Source organism: Sabethes cyaneus, chromosome 1, assembly GCF_943734655.1.
Source record: "Sabethes cyaneus chromosome 1, idSabCyanKW18_F2, whole genome shotgun sequence".
NCBI lineage: Eukaryota > Metazoa > Arthropoda > Insecta > Diptera > Culicidae > Sabethes > Sabethes cyaneus.
The window spans coordinates 7,553,690-7,572,184 of NC_071353.1; the positions used below are offsets into that span (position 1 = coordinate 7,553,690).

General features: G+C 44.7%; 3 protein-coding genes across 6 annotated transcripts; 2 read left to right on the forward strand and 1 right to left on the reverse strand.

Annotated features, from left to right (window-relative positions):
* Positions 1 to 458: 458 nt before the first annotated feature.
* LOC128733011 (uncharacterized) lies at positions 459 to 2,170 on the forward strand. Its single transcript, XM_053826534.1, has 2 exons — positions 459 to 922; positions 977 to 2,170. Exons 1-2 carry the CDS (start codon positions 518 to 520, stop codon positions 1,820 to 1,822), a joined length of 1,251 nt encoding a protein of 416 aa, XP_053682509.1. The 5' UTR covers positions 459 to 517; the 3' UTR covers positions 1,823 to 2,170.
* Positions 2,081 to 3,757, reverse strand: LOC128733010 (galactose mutarotase). The gene is made up of 3 exons (XM_053826533.1): positions 2,909 to 3,757; positions 2,512 to 2,847; positions 2,081 to 2,452 (listed from the first exon to the last, which is right to left on the reverse strand). Exons 1-3 carry the CDS (start codon positions 3,617 to 3,619, stop codon positions 2,195 to 2,197), a joined length of 1,305 nt encoding a protein of 434 aa, XP_053682508.1. The 5' UTR covers positions 3,620 to 3,757; the 3' UTR covers positions 2,081 to 2,194.
* Positions 3,758 to 11,061: 7,304 nt separating this feature from the next.
* On the forward strand, positions 11,062 to 18,105 carry LOC128742482 (polypeptide N-acetylgalactosaminyltransferase 16-like). 4 transcript variants are annotated; one of them, XM_053838883.1, is made up of 5 exons: positions 11,062 to 11,167; positions 12,009 to 12,531; positions 16,547 to 16,782; positions 16,848 to 17,376; positions 17,437 to 18,105. In XM_053838883.1, exons 2-5 carry the CDS (start codon positions 12,218 to 12,220, stop codon positions 18,062 to 18,064), a joined length of 1,707 nt encoding a protein of 568 aa, XP_053694858.1. In that variant the 5' UTR covers positions 11,062 to 11,167; positions 12,009 to 12,217; the 3' UTR covers positions 18,065 to 18,105. The 4 variants fall into 4 exon arrangements, with proteins under 4 accessions (XP_053694858.1, XP_053694843.1, XP_053694835.1 ...); XM_053838868.1 differs by having other exon boundaries at positions 11,090 to 11,167; positions 11,903 to 12,531; XM_053838876.1 differs by lacking the exon at positions 11,062 to 11,167 and adding an exon at positions 11,716 to 11,745 and having other exon boundaries at positions 11,941 to 12,531.
* The last annotated feature ends 390 nt before the right edge of the window (positions 18,106 to 18,495 follow it).

Consider the following 18,495-nt stretch of genomic DNA (forward strand, 5'->3'; position numbering starts at 1 on the left):
GTGTGTGCAAAAATGAGATAGCATGTCATGCTATCATGCTGTCGCTGACGTTTATTGCAGCTCGATATAGAGATGTCGATGGGGTGGTTTTGACAGATGCTTGCGTGTGGCGCATATAAATCTTCATATATTCGCCTATAAATTAAGTGAAGATAGAATTAACAAAAGGGCGAATGTCGCAAGCGTAAACAAACCGAGTGAGACTTGATTTTCCTATGCTGGTCCAGCAAAAAATAACTCTCACCCGTTTTGTTTACATTTGCGACATTCGCCCTTTTGTTAATGCTATCTAGAAGTGTAGTTTCGACAATTTTGTATATGAAAATAGATAAGCGTGCACATTTTTGACATGTAATGTAATGTCAAATTTTGGCAAAAAAAACTTTGTTTGCAAACGGTCGCATATTGCATTATTTGCTGTCGTTTCGTTCACGGTCAGTGATTTCTGTACAATAATTTAATTTGGCCGAAACTGTATTAAATCAGGACATTCGCGGTGATTTCCCGGTCAACTAAAATGGGTGGCTGTCGATGCACCTTTAGAAGCTGTGAAAATAGCACAGCGCTTCGACCCGGAATGCACTTTTTCCATTTCCCGATCCGTGATTGGCCCCGGTTGGAAAAGTGGGCAATCAATGCTGACAAACGGGAGTTCAAGTTACTGCCACTGAGCAAGCTGAAGAATAAGGTGGTTTGCGAGGAACATTTCCGTAACGAAATGTTCATGAATTATCTGAAAGATAGTCTGACGAAAATGGCTGTGCCAACGTTAGATGTGCTGGAAGACGGACGGGTTTGGGATCTGGAGACGAATTTAGTTGGAGAACGAGAACAGTGGATTATTCCCCCAAACCCGAAAAAAAGCAATGCGAAACGAGAGGCAGTGGTAGTGACTAAAGAGTCAGACGATACCACAATGCAGGTTAGTAGAAAGCTTATTCTATCAATTAAACAAACCATAACTTGTTGCTCGTAGATCCAGTTCATAGATTCTGACGAGGACCTACAGGAAGGGAAACATATAGCTGCACCATCGACAGCTACTCAATCACTAAAGTTGTTAAACAAAGAAGCAACAAATATGGGTGTATTTATGCCAACGGAGAGTTTCAGCAGTCAAACTCCAACTATTCTACGAAAGGTTCAAATCAAACGTAAGGTATCAAAAGTCGATGAACCTGTGAATCCGCCCAAAGTCCAGCTGTTGTCGATTCAGAAATTACCTAGAAGAGTTTCTGTTAGAGAAATTAATATCCAACCGGAGGAAACAGTACAGGAACAGCCAGCAGCTGCATTACCCTCATCGTCCACGGATGAATCGCCGGCTGCTGACATTCAGCATATTGAAAACTTTCCGATTTCAGTTGGAACAGTAATGGATCCGGTTTATTTAGAAAAATTGGAAGAAAATTCAAAGCAGATTGCCGAAGTTAAAAAAATGCTTGAAGATGTGCTCAATAGACCCATCCCGGAGCCACGGGTTATAACGGTTGAAGTTCCAACACAAGTATTACCCCCCAACCCTGTCGACAGCGGTTGCGATAAGCTCGAAAAAGGCCCCAGCTTGAACAAAGCTCAACTTTTCAATGGCATCAAACGGTATTTGAATCCCACGATGGTTGCACTACTGAGGATGGAAATGTTTGGCGGAACCGCCGACCGCCAGTGGAAACCGGACGAGAAAGCGCTGGCCGTTGAGCTTGCCGGTCTCGGTGAAAACGTATACGATCATTTCTGCGATGAATTTCGCTTCCGGTTACCGAGCAAAAAAGACGTCCAACAGTGGAAGGAACAAGAGCTGCACGATGACGACGCTTCGTGAGTTGTTCTCGATCACAAAATGTTCAAGTATGCTACCTACTGCTGGTTTATTTTCTCAACTTTTCATAACATTCGTGTCTATTTTGCATTCTGATCGGACCTGTTCCGATCAGAATCACTCTGTATGCTAAAACACGCGTCGATCGGAATTCAGAATATGGTTTCTGATCAGAACGAGCCCGATCGGAATGTAGAATTGTGCCTTTTGTTTTACATTTATGTTTTTTTTATTTCCTTTGCAATTTAAGTCTAAGTTGGTGTTTCAAACAAAACTCTGCATTAGTTTTATCGTCCCTTAAACTAAAATAAGTGAAACTCATGAAATATAAACTAAAAGTCGTTCAAAAAATTTATTTTCACACACCAGTTAGTGTTAGTTCTCTTCGTAAATACTAAACTTATACACCACTTCATGTACGTAGGTCTCTCCAGGGACAAGCACAGAATTCGGAAAGTTCTCGTGATTGACTGCATCTGGGTAATTCTGCGTTTCTAGACAGAAAGCCCCATGCTTGAAATAACGAGCCCCTCCTTTGCCGCTGATAGGTGGATCACTAACCATCGGACCGACCACCGGTTCCAGATGAGTCGCTTCGTAAAAGTCCGGCGAGTTAACCGGTTTCGGGCGAATCTATAAGGGAAAAACAGCATTGTAGCCTTTTGTTTAGCCAAAGAATTGATTCAGCTTACGTTCTTATTGGGATCAGGCATAAAATTGCTGGTGTACAGCTGAACCCCCGGTTGATCCGTATACACTTCCAGTACTCTACCGGAGTGCGGATGAACGACTCGCGCCGTGAAAGTTAAACGCTGTTCGGTTCCCTTCGTTATACAGAAGTTATTGTCGAAACCTTCACCTGGAGCACGAGACATAGCAGGACCCAGCTCTCTGGGAATTCGTAGATCGTACGGCGTGCCACCCACACAAATCAGTTTACCTGTAGGAATCGAATCTTCGTCGGTTTCGGTGATCCGGTCTGCATTTACCGACACAATATGCCGATACACTTCCTCGTGGCCAGTGCTCTGTATAATACACGTATAGTATTCATAAGAAACACGACAGTTCAAAATCATATTTACTCACATGCCCCGCCAGATTGAAGTAGGAATGATTAGTTAAATTAATCGGTGTTGGCTTGCTGGATGTAGCCTTGAATGTGAACACGAACCGATTGTCCTTCTTCAGCTCGTACGTCACCGTAGCCAAAACCGTTCCAGGGTATCCCTCGTGACCATCCATATTGGTGTGGGACAACGTTACTACGGTTCCATCGACGTGCGGAATCCAGTTGAACTTATCGAAACCGATCAGACCACCATGCAACTGATGTCGATTCTCCCAGTTTTTGGTAACATAATACTCAACGCCATCAATCGTAAACGTACCTCCACCAATGCGATTCGCCACTCGACCAATCGTTGCTCCAAAATAGGGATTATTCCCTTTTTGATAACCAGGAATATTGTCAAAACCGAGAACCACATCTTCTACTGAACCATCTTTCCCTGGAACCTTGATCGAGGTAATAATAGCTCCGTAAGATATAACTTGCACAGACATTCCTGCTGTGTTCGACCACGTAAACCGTTTCACTGGTTGGACTTCTCCAGTCAGCGGATCCTTCACTGTGCCGAAGCCATCCACGGTCAGAGTTACAGCCTCGGCTTCCGTTTGCTGCGTTCCGTCCATCGATTTCACTGTCACCGTACTGGCATCCCGTATATCGCTACTCCGATATGAACGAATAGAATCCGGTTCCGCAGAAAACTGCCGTCCTTTGGATGAATTACTCATGATTTTGACCTTATCAAAAACCTTCCGAAAATAATAAACAGTCGTTGAAACGTCGTTCTTTCCCAGTGCCTGCTCTGTTGTTGTACACTGGACAGCGGTAGTGTGAAAAATGATACAGCTTTTGCACGTTGAAGGAACTTTTATCACCTCCGCAATCAATCAGGCAATACACACAACCTGCCACTGCCAGCGACTCCGTTATCAGTGGAATTCTATTCGCGGAGAGGTTTATCACTGTTGTTGAACTCGGCAAACCGCTTCAAGTAGTTTGATTTGCGGTTGATGATTGTACTTATTTATGTATGTAGTTAGGTATACATACGTTTGAAGCCTTTGATGCTCTATGAATCAAAACGATCAAAACTGAAATAAGAGTCGACAAGGAATTTATACTTAGCTTGATATATGAGCACAAATAGCTAAGCCTGCTATTCAAGCACGATGTGCATGTGCGATAAGCCTTTTTGGGTCAAATTTTGACAGCTAGCTTTACATTATGCTACGCATAAGTTGTAGTTTCGTGATTGTGACAACGTACATAATTAATATTCCTGGTTGAACATAAATGTTACACAAATTTCAGAAACATGATGCTGCAATATTATACTTCTGCATTTCAATAACAATAAAACAACGTTTTGCAACTCCATTTGTCGTTTATATTTATGTATATAAACAATGAGCTGTAACCTCTATGCCTCAAGTGCCCCTTTTCACCTTTAAATAAAAATTCTAGACAAACATGCATCATAAACGTGCGCTGTCCGCGCTAAGCGTTCTACGTGGAGGGCTGGAGGCAATGTACGACAGTTGCTTGCCATCGGAGATATGAACGCCCAGGTCGGTAGGGAAAAAATGTACAGACCGGTGATAGGAGAACCCCATGGCCTGCATACCGACACGAACGATCAATGTATGAACTTCGCAGCTTTCCGAGGTCTGGTGAACCGATGTACCGTTTTCCCACTCAAAGATATTCACACAGCCATCTGGAGATCACCTGACCAACGTACTATGAACCAGATTAACCACGTTCTCTTAGATATATTGATATTGACTCTGACTATCACATAGTAGCAAGCAGTATATGTGCGCTCGAAACTGTTAGTCTGCCGAGAACTACGCGCGAATACCGGATTAGGCACTGCTTTCCTTCGAGAAGTTAGGTAGGTACCTACTTCAAACCTCGAAGACGTTTGAGGCAGAGTGAATACGCTCGGCCATTAGTACTAGGTGAACCAGCCGCGGAGTATACAAAATGATTGGTTTGATGGGGAATGCCAACAAGCGGTGGAGAGAAAACAAATTTCTTGGGAGAACTTGGCCAAATACCGACGAGCAAGGAACCAGTTGACCACGATCCTGAGAAGTAAAAAAGCGCCCAAAAGAGGATGGAGATCGAGAAGACATAGAACAACTATTCCGAGCTAATGACACGCGCAAATTTTATGAGAAGGTGAACCAAACTCGTAAAGACTACCTAACATGTGTATGGACGAGTGCGAGGTTGGCTATAGATGGAAGTAGCTCTTCGAGGAATACCTCAATGGCGAAGTTGCAAAAGAAGGCGGAATGGAAGTTAAGCTAGGAGTACGCATGGAAGATAGCAATGTCTCCGTGCCTGATCTCCAAGAAGTCAAATGAGAAATTGGGTTACTGATGAGCTGTACATGGCCGCTTGTAAAGACCACCTACCACAGCAGACCATTATAAACATGGCTAAGAAACGGCTCTACATTGGGTTATTTCCAAGATTTGGAAGGAGAATCTACCAGAGGGATGGATGGAAGGAGTGGTTTGTCCCATCTACAAAAAGGGTGATCGGCACGACTGCTGCAACTATCGTGGCATAACGTTGGTAACGTCCCCTACAAGGCACTCTCGCGGATCCTATTACGCCGACAGTCATCGATAGCACAGCATTTCGTAGGGAATTACGGGCTTCATCAAGCTCGCGCAACTGCAGACCATATTTTTAGCGTCCGAAAGATCTTGCAACTGTCTGGAGTACAACGTGTCTACGCATCTCATCTTTATTGATTTCAAAGCAGCAAACGATACAGTCGATCGAGACTAGCTATGAAAGAAAACGAACGAACACGGTTTACTAGACAAACTGATGCGACTGATCCCTTCGAGACACGGCGAGGGTTGAGACCAGGTGACGGCTTATTCTGCATGCTGTTCAACATCGGTCTAGAGGGGTATCGAAGTGAGAGGCACGATTTTTACCAAAGGTAGCCAACTCCTGGCTGGTAAACGGCTGAACAATGCGTACCGTCGGTGCCTTGTGCACCTGTAGGTATAAAATATACCCTAACAGTGGTTAATAACCTCTTATTCAACAACTGCTATCCCTATCTGCTCGTGGTACCAGCCGGCATACGAGCAACCTTGGTGGAGATCGGGTAACCAACCCCTGTGGAAGCCAAGGTCGTATGCCGACAGGGAAGGAGGGCTCTTTCGAGCTTCGTTGGCCCTCCGGCGAAACAGGGGGTTGGTGTAGCAGGCTTTGCAAGCCGCCACCACGAAAAATGTTAAAGCACGGAACGAAGAACAAGGAAATCTTACTGGAACAATCGGAATAGACCCATGCGACGAAAAAAGACTATGGATTGTAAACTCAGGACGTGGAACTGCCGATCTCTCAACGTCCAAGGGAGCACTCGAGTGCTCTTCGACGTATTGAAGAGCCGCAAGTTCGACGTCGTTGCGCTGCAGGAGGTGTGCTGGAAGAGCTCAACGGTACGTACGTTCAGAGATGGACATACCATCTACCAGAGCTGCCGCAACACACACGAGCTGGATGCAGCTTTAATAGTGATGGGCGAAATGCGGAAACGGGTAATTGGGTGGTGGCCAATCAATCCTCGAATGTGCAAGTTGAGAATCAAAAGCTGATTCTTCAACATAAGCATCATCAACGTGCACAGCCCTCACCTCAGAAGTACCGATGACGACAAGGAAGAATTCTACGCGCAGTTGAAGAGTGAATACAACCGCTGCCTAAAATCATGATATCAAGATCGTCATCGGAGATTTCAATGCTCAATGGTCGGCCAGGAGGAGGAATACAAACCGCTGATTGAGACCAATGAAATGGGCCTAATACTTGTCGACTTTGCTGCCTCCAAGAACATGGCCATACGTAGTACCTTTTTCCAGCACAGAAGCCTTCACAAGTACACCTGGAGGTCATCAAATCAGACAGAATCACAGATCGACCACGTTTTGATCGACAGTCGGCACTTCTCAAACATTGTTGACGTCAGATCCTATCGAAGCGCTAACGTTGACTCGGACCACTATCTAGTGATAGTTGAGATGCGCTCAAGACACTCCGTTGTGAACAACATTCGGGACCGACGCCAGCCTCGATTAAATCTCGCTCGGCTGAAGCAGTCAGATGTCGCCGCAAACTACGCGCATTCACTCGAAGCTGCGCTGCCGGTAGAGGACGAACTGGACGAAGCCCCTCTCGAGGACTGTTGGAACACCACCAAAACAGCCATCAGCAGTGTAGCGGAAGGCTCCATCGGGCATACGGCCCGGAATCTGCGGAACGATTGATTTTTCAATGAATGTAGGAGGGTAATGGATGAGGAGAACGCTGAGCGGGTGGCCAAAATACACAGTGATCGTTTGTGTCTTTCCACGTCAGAACGTGAAAAGACACAAACAGAAGAATATGCAGCGAAGCCAAATCTTTCGGGAGAAAAAGCGCTACCTGGAAGAGCAGGAATATGCAGAGTTGGAGCGGCTGCATCGTTTTGAGGAATCGCGAAAGTTCTACCAGAAACTGAACTTTGTGCCGCGAGCCGAAATGTGTCGGGATAAGACTGACAGTATTCTGACGGATGATCGTGAGGTGACCGATAGGTGGAAGCAGCACTTCGACGAACACCTGAATGGCGACCAGGCGGAGAACCATGGCGGCGAGGAAAGCGATTTTGACGGTCCAACAAACGGGAAAGAGGTGCTAGCCCCAACGATAGGCGCAGTTAAGGAGGCCATCATGCAGCTAAAGAACAAGTTAGCTGAGAAAGGTGGTATCGGAGCGGAGCTTATCAAAATGGGACCAGAAAAGCTGGCCGTTTGTATGCACTGGCTAATTGTTAGAATTTGGGATACGGCACAGCTACCGGAGGAATGGAAAGATGGAGTTATCTGCCCGATTTATAAAACGGGTGACAAGTTGAACTTGAGAACTATCGAGTGCTGTCCCAAATCATTTTCCGCCGACTATCACCAATTGCGAACAGATTTGTGGAAACTTATCAAGTCGGTTTCGTCGAAGGTCGGTCTACAACGGATCAAATATTTACACTGCGCAGATCCTCCAAAAGGGCCGTGAATACAGAGTTCCCACGCATCATTTGTTCGTTGACTTCAAAGCCGCATATGATACCATCGACCGGAAAGAGCTAAGGAAAATCGTGGGCGTGAACAGCTTCCCCAGGAAGTTCATCAAACTGATTAAATCTACGATGGATGGTATACAGTGCTGTATTCGGATTTCATGTGGATTGTCAAGTTCATTCGAATCACACAGAGGGGCACGATATCCAACAAATCTAGTTCGGAGGCTTATTATCAGCGGAAGTCGTGCTTACTATGGGCATCACAAGCAATAATAATAATAAAAAAAAGACGCTTATTAGACTGGTTGTTCTCTTCGGGTATGAAGCATGGACAATGCTTGAGGAGGATTGCAAGTGCTCGGAGTTTTCGAACGACGAGTGCTAAGAACGATCTTCGGCGGCGTACAGGAGAACGGAGTATGGAGGCGGAGGATGAACCATTAACTCGCACAGCTCTATGACGAGCCCAGTATCCAGAAGGTGGCTAAAACTGGACGGATATGATGGGCAGGGCATGTTGCAAGAATGCCGAATAACTACCCTGCAAAGATCGCCTCAAATCCGGTAGGAACAAGACGACCAGGAGCGCAGCGAGCATGATGGTTAGACCAGGTGGAGCGAGATCTGGCGGAGAGTATTCGATGTCTGAGGAATTGGAGAGCGGTAGCCTTCAACCGAGTTACATGGAGAAACTTTGTTCTACAGGCTTTTTCTTAGGGCGGCAAGCCACCTAAGTAAGTCAGTAAGTATGTGAATGATTGTTAGATATATATTAAAGAATTCTCCCAATCATTCACATACAAGTGGTAGATTACAGAGGCGCCGAGACACTGAAAATCCACTAAATTTTGAACGAAAGCGGAGAGTTACCGTTATTTATGATGGTACTCTCCGGTTTGTTTCAAAATTTAGCGGATTTTGAGTGTCTCGGCGCCTCTTTAATCTACAGTCTCTGTAAGTGCACCGTAGAACAACCATTGAATGGTTGTAATAGTTCAAACCACGTGCTGTTGTATTCACGTTGAACGGCCGAAATCTATACCTATAAAGAAGGATTTCTGTCTGTCTGTCTGTCTGTCTGTCTGTCCTGTGTTCCTTATAGAATCAAAAACTACTGAACCAATCGGCGTGAAAATTTGCATGTAGAGGTTTTTGGGGCCAGGAAAGGTTTTAGTGATGGTTAGAGACCCCTCCCCCCCACTAAGAGGGGGGGGGGCTCCCATACAAATGAAACACAAATTTCTGCATAACTCGAGAACTAATCAAGCAAATAGAACCAAATTTGGCATGTGGGTGTTTTCGGTGATAAGAATTTATTCTAGGGTAATTTGAGACCCCTCCCCTCTTTATAAGGGGAATTATAACTCCTCTCCCCTTTAAGAGGGGGGGCTTCCATACAAATTTCCTCATAACTCGAGAACTAATCAAGCAAATGGAACCAACTTTGGCATGTGAAGGTTTTCGAGGGCAAGAAAATTTTCTACGGTGAATTAGGACCCCTCCCCACTTTAAGAGGGGGGGCTCCTGTACAAATGAAATACAAATTTCCTCCTAACTCGAGAACTAATCAAGCAAATAGAACAACATTTGGCATGTGGGTGTTTTTTTTGGTGACAAGAATTTATTCTATGGTGAATTGAGACCCCTCCCCTTTTTATAAGAGGAATTATAACTCCTCTCCCTTTTAAGAGGGGGGACTTCCATACAAATTTCCTCATAACTCGAGAACTAATCAAGCAAATGCAACCAAATTTGGCATGTGAAGGTTTTCGAGAGCAAGAAAATTTTCTATGGTGAATTAGGACCCCTCCCCACTTTAAGAGGAGGGGCTCCTGTACAAATGAAATACAAATTTCCTCATAACTCGAGAACTAATCAAGCGAATTGAACCAAATTTGGCATGTGTGTGTTTTTGGAGACAATTTTTTTTTCAATGATGAATTGGGACCCCTCCCCACTTTAGGAGGGGGGGTCCTATACAAACGAAATACAAATTTCCTCATAACTCGAGAACTAATCCAGCAAATGGAACCAAATTTGGCGTGAAGGTGTTTTTGGAGGCAAGAATTTTTTCTGTGATGAATTAGGACCTCTTCCCACATTAGGAGGGGGGGGCTCCAATACAAATGAAATACAAATTTCCCCATAACTCGAGAACTAATCAAGCAAATAGAACCAAATTCGGCATGTGGAGGTTTTTGGAGGCAAAAATATTTTCTACGGTGAATTAGGATCCTTCCACACTTCAAGAGGGGGGGCTTTTACACAAATGAAATACAAATTTCCTCATAATTCGAGAACTAATCAAGCAAATGGAACCATATTTGGCATGTAGGTGTTTTTGGAGGCAACCATTTTTCCCATGATGAATTAGGACTGCTTACCTTTTTAGGAGGGGGGGGGGGGGCTCCCATTCAAACGAAATACAAATTTGCTCATAACTTTAGAACTAATCAAGCAAATGGAACCAAATTTAGCATGTAGGAGATTTTTGAGTCTTGAATTTATTTTATGATAGTTAGAGACCTCTCACCCCTGTGGTAGGGGGATATGGACTCTCATACAAATAAAACAGAAATTTTTGCGAAACTCAAAAACTAATCCAACTCGAGAAATTCGAGACTCTTCCATAAAACATTAATCAATAACAAGACCACAAAAACTATCTATAGTAACACTAGATCATTCAGGACGAGCCGGTCGCGAGTGTTGCCGGTGACCCGCCGTCGGAAGCGCCGCCCACTGGGGGGCTTGCAAAACTCGAGAAGTGACAAAGATCATCCGAGATTCATGATTTATGTACAACACAGGTTAATTTGTGGCAATACGAAGTTTGTCGGGTCAGCTAGTTGCATATATACAGAATGGAATATTTACATAATAATTTACCGATTACGAATTCATTCTTATCGCTGACACATCGTAATGAATGCTACCGATTGAATGAACCTTGTGTTCATCAATCGCATATAGAGACACAACCAATCGACCGATAGCGGCGATTGGTGGTTGTTTGTTGTGAATTTTCCTTCGCACTTCACAAACAAGCGGATTCGCGAGTCGGGTCAGTGTGATTTCCAGTTTCAGTACAAACGGTGTTCAGTGCTTATGTGACCAGTGTCGGGCCTAGACGGGATTACTCTGCAAGTGCCGATCCGAGGTACCGCACCAAAACTGTCCTTGACGAGTGAGTGTCATGCGAAAATCAAACGGATTTAATGTTTGCTTTATTGACGGGCGCCAGCAGTTTAGTTGCTGGTCACATCTTCTATTTTATTGCCCATCGGATGTCGGCTGCAGCCGCATTGGCGGACATTGCTTACGTGATTAGGTTGTGTTAACACTGTTTTTGCCGGTACAATTCTCCGGTGACGTGCATCGTTCGGTCGTGTATCAATTTTATTCGTGATGAGCATGACGCGACCGCGAAAGGGTGGCACTATCAAACGTAGCCACAGTCGAGTGATAAGATACGTCATCGAAGACCACCCAGTTATTTGAACTAGTGATCAGCTTGTCGTGAGGGAACTATTTCAGCTTGAAACTCTAATTGCATGCAATCATCTTTTTATAAGCCGATCGCGTGCAGGATAAAGCCCGGCAGTCAGTGCCACGATGTCGGCACCAGAAGAAGTGTGTGCCGGAATGTGTGAATAAAACAAAACAATAAACCATTTGTGACGTTCGCAACAACCAAAGGCGCGAAGATGCTCCATTAGTCGTGTACACATAACTTCTGGAAATGATGCAAATTGACTTCAATTGGTTCGTTAGTTTTTCTCATGTTCAGTTCCTTAATAACTCTATGCAGTACGAACATCAGTTTAGTTGTACGACTTCGAATAAATTAATCTACATGTAACGGTTTAATTGTAACTAATCACAGTTTAATGTTATAATTAAATCATTCTCATTGGAATAGTGTCCCAGTTTTACGCAGAATCGTTTGCTAATATATAGATAATCACCAATAAGCTTGTTTAGAACTGGAATAGCAATCACTGAAATGCTAGCATTTTCACTTCCAGCAGTGACTATAAGAAGGGCGACAGGGGAAACACACGCGTGCATTGTAGATTAAATTTAGTGCGATTAGCGCCAGTAAATGGTTGCATTTTCATACAAAGTCCTCGCTGGAACAACGCAATGGTAGCATTCAATGGGGCGTATTACCGGTAGATGAACGTCGATAAACCATCAGTCAGTACCATAGTTCAACTCGGAGCGGTCAGTAAATATGAAAATATTATACCGAAAAAAGTGCGGCTTTCTGTTGATTCTCGTGTTTGGTCTTCTCTTCATTGGCTGGAACAATCTGTATTTGTTCCACGCGCCGCGCCTAAAGCGAAAGGTGCTCGACCTGAATCAGACGGCCAGTTTGGCACTGCTAGCCGGCCACTGGCAACAACTGATTGCCGATAAATACTCAGCTCTGCCCACCGCTGACAACGGGACCGGTACCGCCTCCTTCTTTCAGCGTCATTACTTCAACCTGGAGCGTAGCGATCGGATTGGAGTCGATCGATCGTTGCCGGACACACGACATGCAAAGTAAGTGCGCTATTTTCTTGTACTCTTTCTCTTTTTTTCTGGAAATGATCTATTATTAGAAAGGTTTGCGCGCCAATCGTTATTTCGTCGTTGTTGTTATTGGCTAGCCCATCCACAAGTCCATTCCATTCAATTAAAATGGAAGAACTACCCAGCTGCAGATTAGCAGAGGTTCAACGGATGTATTAGTATGTCATTTAGAGTGCGGTTAATAAACTATTACACAACAAAACTATTAATGTTAAATTTTTCATGAATTTTACTTTGACAAAGACATCTTTAAAAATCAGGGCATTTTTTAAGCATTAGTGAAATCTTAATAAGTATTCATTTTGATAAGCATATGACAAGCGATACACTATTAATGTTTTCCATTAGATAATAACTGGCGTGCCTAGGCTTGGGCACACTGACGCACGTGTCATTCTAGTTTCAAGTAAATATAATGTTATGTCCAATTTCAAGTAAGACTTTAAGTTCAATTTCAACTGCGATTTCAAGTACAATTTCATGTACAATTCTAAGCTTAGTTTTGAATTCAACTTCGATTCCAGTTTCAAATTCAATTTTATTAAACTGGGGTTTAATTCTAATTCCCGTCGTAGTAAGGAAAGCCACTCTAATTTTCATCATTTCTTAGGTGGATTAGGTCCAAAAGCTCTGCTACTGATTTGACTCAAACACACTTACCTTCTGATCCGTGCCCTTTGAATTCACTAAAAAGCGATTAATAAAGCATTTGATTGAAATTACGCAACTGACTCTATATCTTAAATTCGTCGTACCGTTTTAAAATTCGTCCATCAAAATTTTTCATCCTCCGAACTGAAAATCACAATAATGTTTACGAAGCTAGCGCGCATGTATTTGTGTAGGACAGCATGACAAATGTTATTCTGCAAAATTTCTGTAGGTTATGCAAGTTTTCCCGGCTCTGCAGAATAACAACAATGCGTTGCGTTTCTTGCTCTCACGGCCATGCTCTATGAATTGCTTTTCTCTCTCTCTCTCTCTCTCTCTCTCTCTCTCTCTCTCTCTCTCTCTCTGTTTTTTTATGTGAGGAAACGCTTTGTGCCACACTAATGATGTATGTGGTACAGTGTGGGCCTCAAACCCACTAAAAGCTCATGGCGTCTGACCTTAACCCCCCCGGAACTACCGTTAAGTATTACTTCGGGGGGAGGCAGTGTCTGTACGCACCGATCCAGAGATGGCGATCGTCATAACGTCCACTCCTTCACAGGCACCCTCGCAAGGTTCTGCCATCCTTGATGCTACTACTTGCTCTTTCACCGTCCACTTTCCTTGCACCTGTTTCCACACGCTCTCTGCCCGACACATTTCACCCACTATGTTCTCCACCGTCAGATGTGGTGTCTCACTTCGCATCGCGGCAAATCGAGGACATTCAAAAACCACATGCTGTGGTGTTTCTACCGTCTGTCTGCCTTCCGGGTAGACTGGTGTCACAGCGTGCCCGAACCAGTGCAGGTATTGCCTGAAGCAACCGTGACTCGAGAGAAACTGCGTAAAGTTTAACCCGACTTCTCCATGTTTCTCCTGTTCAACCAGGTTGACAGAACCGGTATGAGTCGGTAAGTCCATCTCTAGCATTCTCGGCCGTACCCAACTCTTGCTGCCAGCTCCTCAGCGACTCTTCTCTCGCCTGCTTCCGGGATCCTCTGGTATTTCTTCGTTCGTAGCAGTCGTTATCTTCCACCAGCATTATGCCGATGGGGACATGAGTCGGAAGGTACAATTCAGCTTCACGCGATTCCGCTTCGATCGTAGTGCTGCGATCCAGGTTGGACCTCCATACTGCAGTATCGATGATGGCACACTAGCCAGCAGTCTCTGCTTGCTACTACTCGGCCCGTTACTATTTGGCATGATTCTGGCTATCGCATTGATAGCCTTCTCACAAGCGTACGTGGCAGTTGAAGTTCAACCGGTCGTCTATCATTACTCCCAGATGCTTGACTACCCGCGTAGAAGTAATAATGTGCTCTCCGACGGTGACGACTGCATGTTGTACGGCTTTACAGTTGCTAAGCAGCAGAACCTCCGTTTCATGGCGGGCGATTTGTAGCTTTGCGCCATGCATCCAGTTCTCGATAGTTCTAATCGCCTCTGTCACCAGCATTTCTACCTCCTCCAGTGACTCGCCTGTCACCGACAGTACGATGCCATCACCGCGCCTCTAGGCAGCTTCAGAGACAGTACACCGTTGTACATCCCGTTCCAGAGCGTTAGGCCCAGGATGGAGCCTTGTGGGACTCCATACGTAATGTTCATCGTCTTACGCCCCTCAGCGGTCTTGTAGACAAGCATCCGATTCCTGCATAGATATCTCAGGACATGCATTCTACGCAACGACTTGGCGATGGCCTCCCAACTGGCACTGTTAAAGCCGTTTTTACGTCGATCGTTACAACGGCGCAAAAACGATCTCCTCTTCGTCTGTTTGGATGACTTCTCGGCTCGCTCGATCACTGTCCGAATTGCATCCACCATGCATTTCCCAAACTGCATGTTTGACAGACCGTGTTCAACTTCTGTATGCCTCGTAAGCCTATTCAGGATTATCCTCTCCAGAAGTTTTCCGCATGTATCCAGCAGACATGACGGCCTGTATGACGCTGGATCCCCCGCAGGCTTTCCTGGCTTCGGCAACAGCACTAGCTTCTGGATCTTCCATCTGTGTGGGAAGCTACCATCTTCTAAGCATTTCTACTGCACGGTCCTTAACAAATCCGGGAACGCTTGTATTGCTGCCTTAAGAGCCACGTTAGGAATCGCATCAGAATCAGGACCAGGGGCCTTCTTCAGCTGTCTTGCCACTGCCATTATTTCATCGATGGAGACTTGCAGACCGTCAGCGCTAGCCCTCTCTTCTGGACCGTACGGTATTGTTGGCCACATCGTAGGGCCGTGCGCCGGAAAAAGTCCTCGATAGCCTTCAACTTATTCGGACACAAATCCCTAATTGTCACAGGACCTTTTACTTTCGCCATAACGATTCGGGACGCGCCACCTCTGGGGTGGTGTCAGCTTCTCGGCACAGCTCCTTGAAACAGTTGCGTTTACTTTGTTCCAATATACCATAATTTGGATCTTCCTGGAACCGATCCTAATGTGCCCTCGGCACACATGGCCTGGCTTTTAAGTTTAAAGTCCTGAGCTCTAACAGGACACTACGACGCTATGGGACTTGAGCTATGCTTGCGTCTTTGCACCATTGCACTACAACCCCCCCCCTCCCTGTTAGCACACAACCAAGGGTGCAACCAAAGACTGGACTATTGGTTGGTATTTGGTCGACCCTAGGCCCGGTTGCGTCCCAGCCGGCATCGCGTGGAGGTAGGGATAAGAGTTCCCGCTCCCATTTAATGGCTATATAGGATCGTACAAAACCAACCTGACTTTGATCGGCACCATAACCGCTGGGTTAGGGCGTCCACCGGCCTGTCTGTCTGTCTCTTTCTCTCTTTGTTGTTGTAAAGAAGCTTATCAAGTCGATTGTTCCACTCTTATTACTCGTATAGCGTATATTCAACAAAAATGTTTGATGGAACCACCTGTTCTTTCACTAGAAATAGGCCTATGCCGAAAAATAGATGCAATTGCTTAATGGGCTGAAAATACCCTCCCGTAACCTACTTGAACTTATTTACATTAATTTCAGACAGTACGGCTTACTCGTCGTTATTGACATAAATTCCAGTGCAGTTGACGAGAAAAAAATTTACGTATCTTATTTTACATTCGTTTTACTCACAGAACATCAAGTTGATGTCAACAAACCTGCGTTGAACTGCTGGGTGAAACCAATTGCAACACTTTGCTGCTTGAATAAGATCTTCATCCCAAGCTTGAGAATTAAAATAAAAATTTTACTTTTCAAAAACAAGCTGTAATCATCATATTAAAAAAATTGTTGAACATTCTATCTATTCAACGAGATCATGCTTTAACTTTCAGCAAGCTAGTCTCATTAACCTGTATTGTTTTTCAGCTGCAAATCTCAAACTTACTCGGCCCCCCGCGGGACCACATCGGTGATAATTACCTTTCACAACGAGGCCACATCGGCACTGTTGCGTACGATCTTCAGTCTGCTGAAGCGAACCCCGGCCGAGCTGCTGCACGAAATTATTGTCATCGATGATGGCAGCACCACACTGGAGGACAGCCTGGACTTTCTGAACCGCATACCGTCCGTCCGCTTTCACCGAAACTACGTCCGCGAGGGTAAGTCCCACTTTGCCTGAGTAGCTTCTTTCGACAAGAACTTTTCCTTCGACCACTGAAGCAAGGTTTGATTCGTTCCAGAAACATCGGTGTGGCATATGCCGGCGGAGATTACGTAGTTTTTCTCGACAGCCACTGCGAGGTGAATCGGGGCTGGCTAGAGCCACTACTCGATCGACTGGCTATCGATGGCAGTGCCGTACTGAGTCCGATTATCGACATCATCGACCCGGAATCGTTCCAGTATCGACCCAATTCAGCTCGATTGCGAGGCGGATTCGATTGGAGTTTACGCTTTCGGTGGATTCCGGTGGGAGAGGAAGAACTCGAGCATAGAAACCAGGACGAATCGTTACCGTTCTACAGTCCGGCCACCTCCGGTGGAGTGTTTATTGTTTCGAAAAACTTGTTTCAGCAACTCGGTGGTTTCGATGGTGGCATGGACATCTGGGGTGGCGAGGCGTTGGAATTTTCCATCAAATCGTGGCTTTGTGGGGCTCACATCGAGGTGGTACCCTGCTCTAGGATAGGACACGTGTTTCGCCAGAAACATCCCTATGTGTTTCCGCAGGGCAGTACTGCTACTTATCTTAGGTTAGTTTTCATATGGTTAATGGAGTAAAAGGTTGACATTTTATATTATTTTTGTTTTAGAAACTCGAAACGCATTGCTACCGTGTGGTTGGATGAGTTTAAAAACTTCTTTTATGAAACACGACCAGAAGCTGTTGAATTGAGCGTGGGTTCAATTTCGGACTTACAGAATCTTCGACGCCGTTTGAATTGTCGTAAGTTCAGCTGGTATTTGCAAAACGTGTTTGTTGGCTTGAAGCTTCCTAATGAAAATAATGTCGCTTTCGGACACCTCCGGCATGGAGAAAGATGTCTGGACGTGAAGCTGAAGTACCATGGAAAGTCACGACAACGAAGTCAGTCCGTCAAAGAAAATGATGTGGTTTTAATTGATTGCAACAAGGACGATTCCGATGGGGTAGCAACGAAATGGTCCCTGAGTAAGAAAAATGGCCAACTTCGAACGGATTCAGGAGCGTGTTTGAGTGTCAAAGAACGGCGTGTGCTGTTAGAACAGTGCGAAGAGATCGAGAAAACCCATCACCACTACGAACATCGATGGAGCAGAATTGGAAGCACTTTGATGCATAGCAGCAGCGGCATGTGTCTGGAGAATCTGGTCAACATGGACGTCGGCGCTAGCGACTGCCGCGTGGGAGCTCCCAGTCAACTTTGGAGTTTCTCGCTGGAGATACAACAGTTGGAATAGACTACCGAAGTGTTTTTTCTTGTCGTATAAAATGTCTCAATAACGAATATTCGAATTTTTTTATGTATTTTATCACATTTTTCCAGTAGATTGCCCACAGGGAGAATTGGCATCCGGATAGATTTCATCTAGAATAGTTGCATATTACTCCTTGCAAAGATTAAACCAAGTGATAACGCAAAATCGACAGTTTTGGCGAAATTTCCGAATGGATTTTCTATCTTCTATAGTTCAGACGTTGCTTATTTGCGCACATTTGAAACATTTTCGAATCGTTTGTTCTCGTCAAATCAAAACAGCAAAACGACATTTAAAATAAACAAGAAATGTCGTCCTGTAAACATTTATTATGGTATTCTTTTCCATAAAAGCTGGATGTCAAACATTTTGGTTGTATAACAGCTTATCAAGTGCTTGTTACTCGCTAATTA

What these genes read in the sequence shown, in the direction of transcription:
- LOC128733011 (XM_053826534.1), top strand. Translation starts at nt 518, where the DNA reads ATGGGTGGCTGTCGATGCACCTTTAGAAGCTGTGAAAATAGCACAGCG. An exon ending in CAGACGATACCACAATGCAG is followed by an intron (nt 923 to 976) that starts GTTAGTAGAAAG and finishes TGTTGCTCGTAG; the next exon opens with ATCCAGTTCATAGATTCTGA.
- LOC128733010 (XM_053826533.1), bottom strand. Translation starts at nt 3,619, where the DNA reads ATGAGTAATTCATCCAAAGGACGGCAGTTTTCTGCGGAACCGGATTCT. An exon ending in ACTTCAATCTGGCGGGGCAT is followed by an intron (nt 2,848 to 2,908) that starts GTGAGTAAATAT and finishes TGTATTATACAG; the next exon opens with AGCACTGGCCACGAGGAAGT. An exon ending in TGCCTGATCCCAATAAGAAC is followed by an intron (nt 2,453 to 2,511) that starts GTAAGCTGAATC and finishes TTTCCCTTATAG; the next exon opens with ATTCGCCCGAAACCGGTTAA.
- LOC128742482 (XM_053838883.1), top strand. Translation starts at nt 12,218, where the DNA reads ATGAAAATATTATACCGAAAAAAGTGCGGCTTTCTGTTGATTCTCGTG. An exon ending in CCGGACACACGACATGCAAA is followed by an intron (nt 12,532 to 16,546) that starts GTAAGTGCGCTA and finishes ATTGTTTTTCAG; the next exon opens with CTGCAAATCTCAAACTTACT. An exon ending in CCGAAACTACGTCCGCGAGG is followed by an intron (nt 16,783 to 16,847) that starts GTAAGTCCCACT and finishes CACTGAAGCAAG; the next exon opens with GTTTGATTCGTTCCAGAAAC.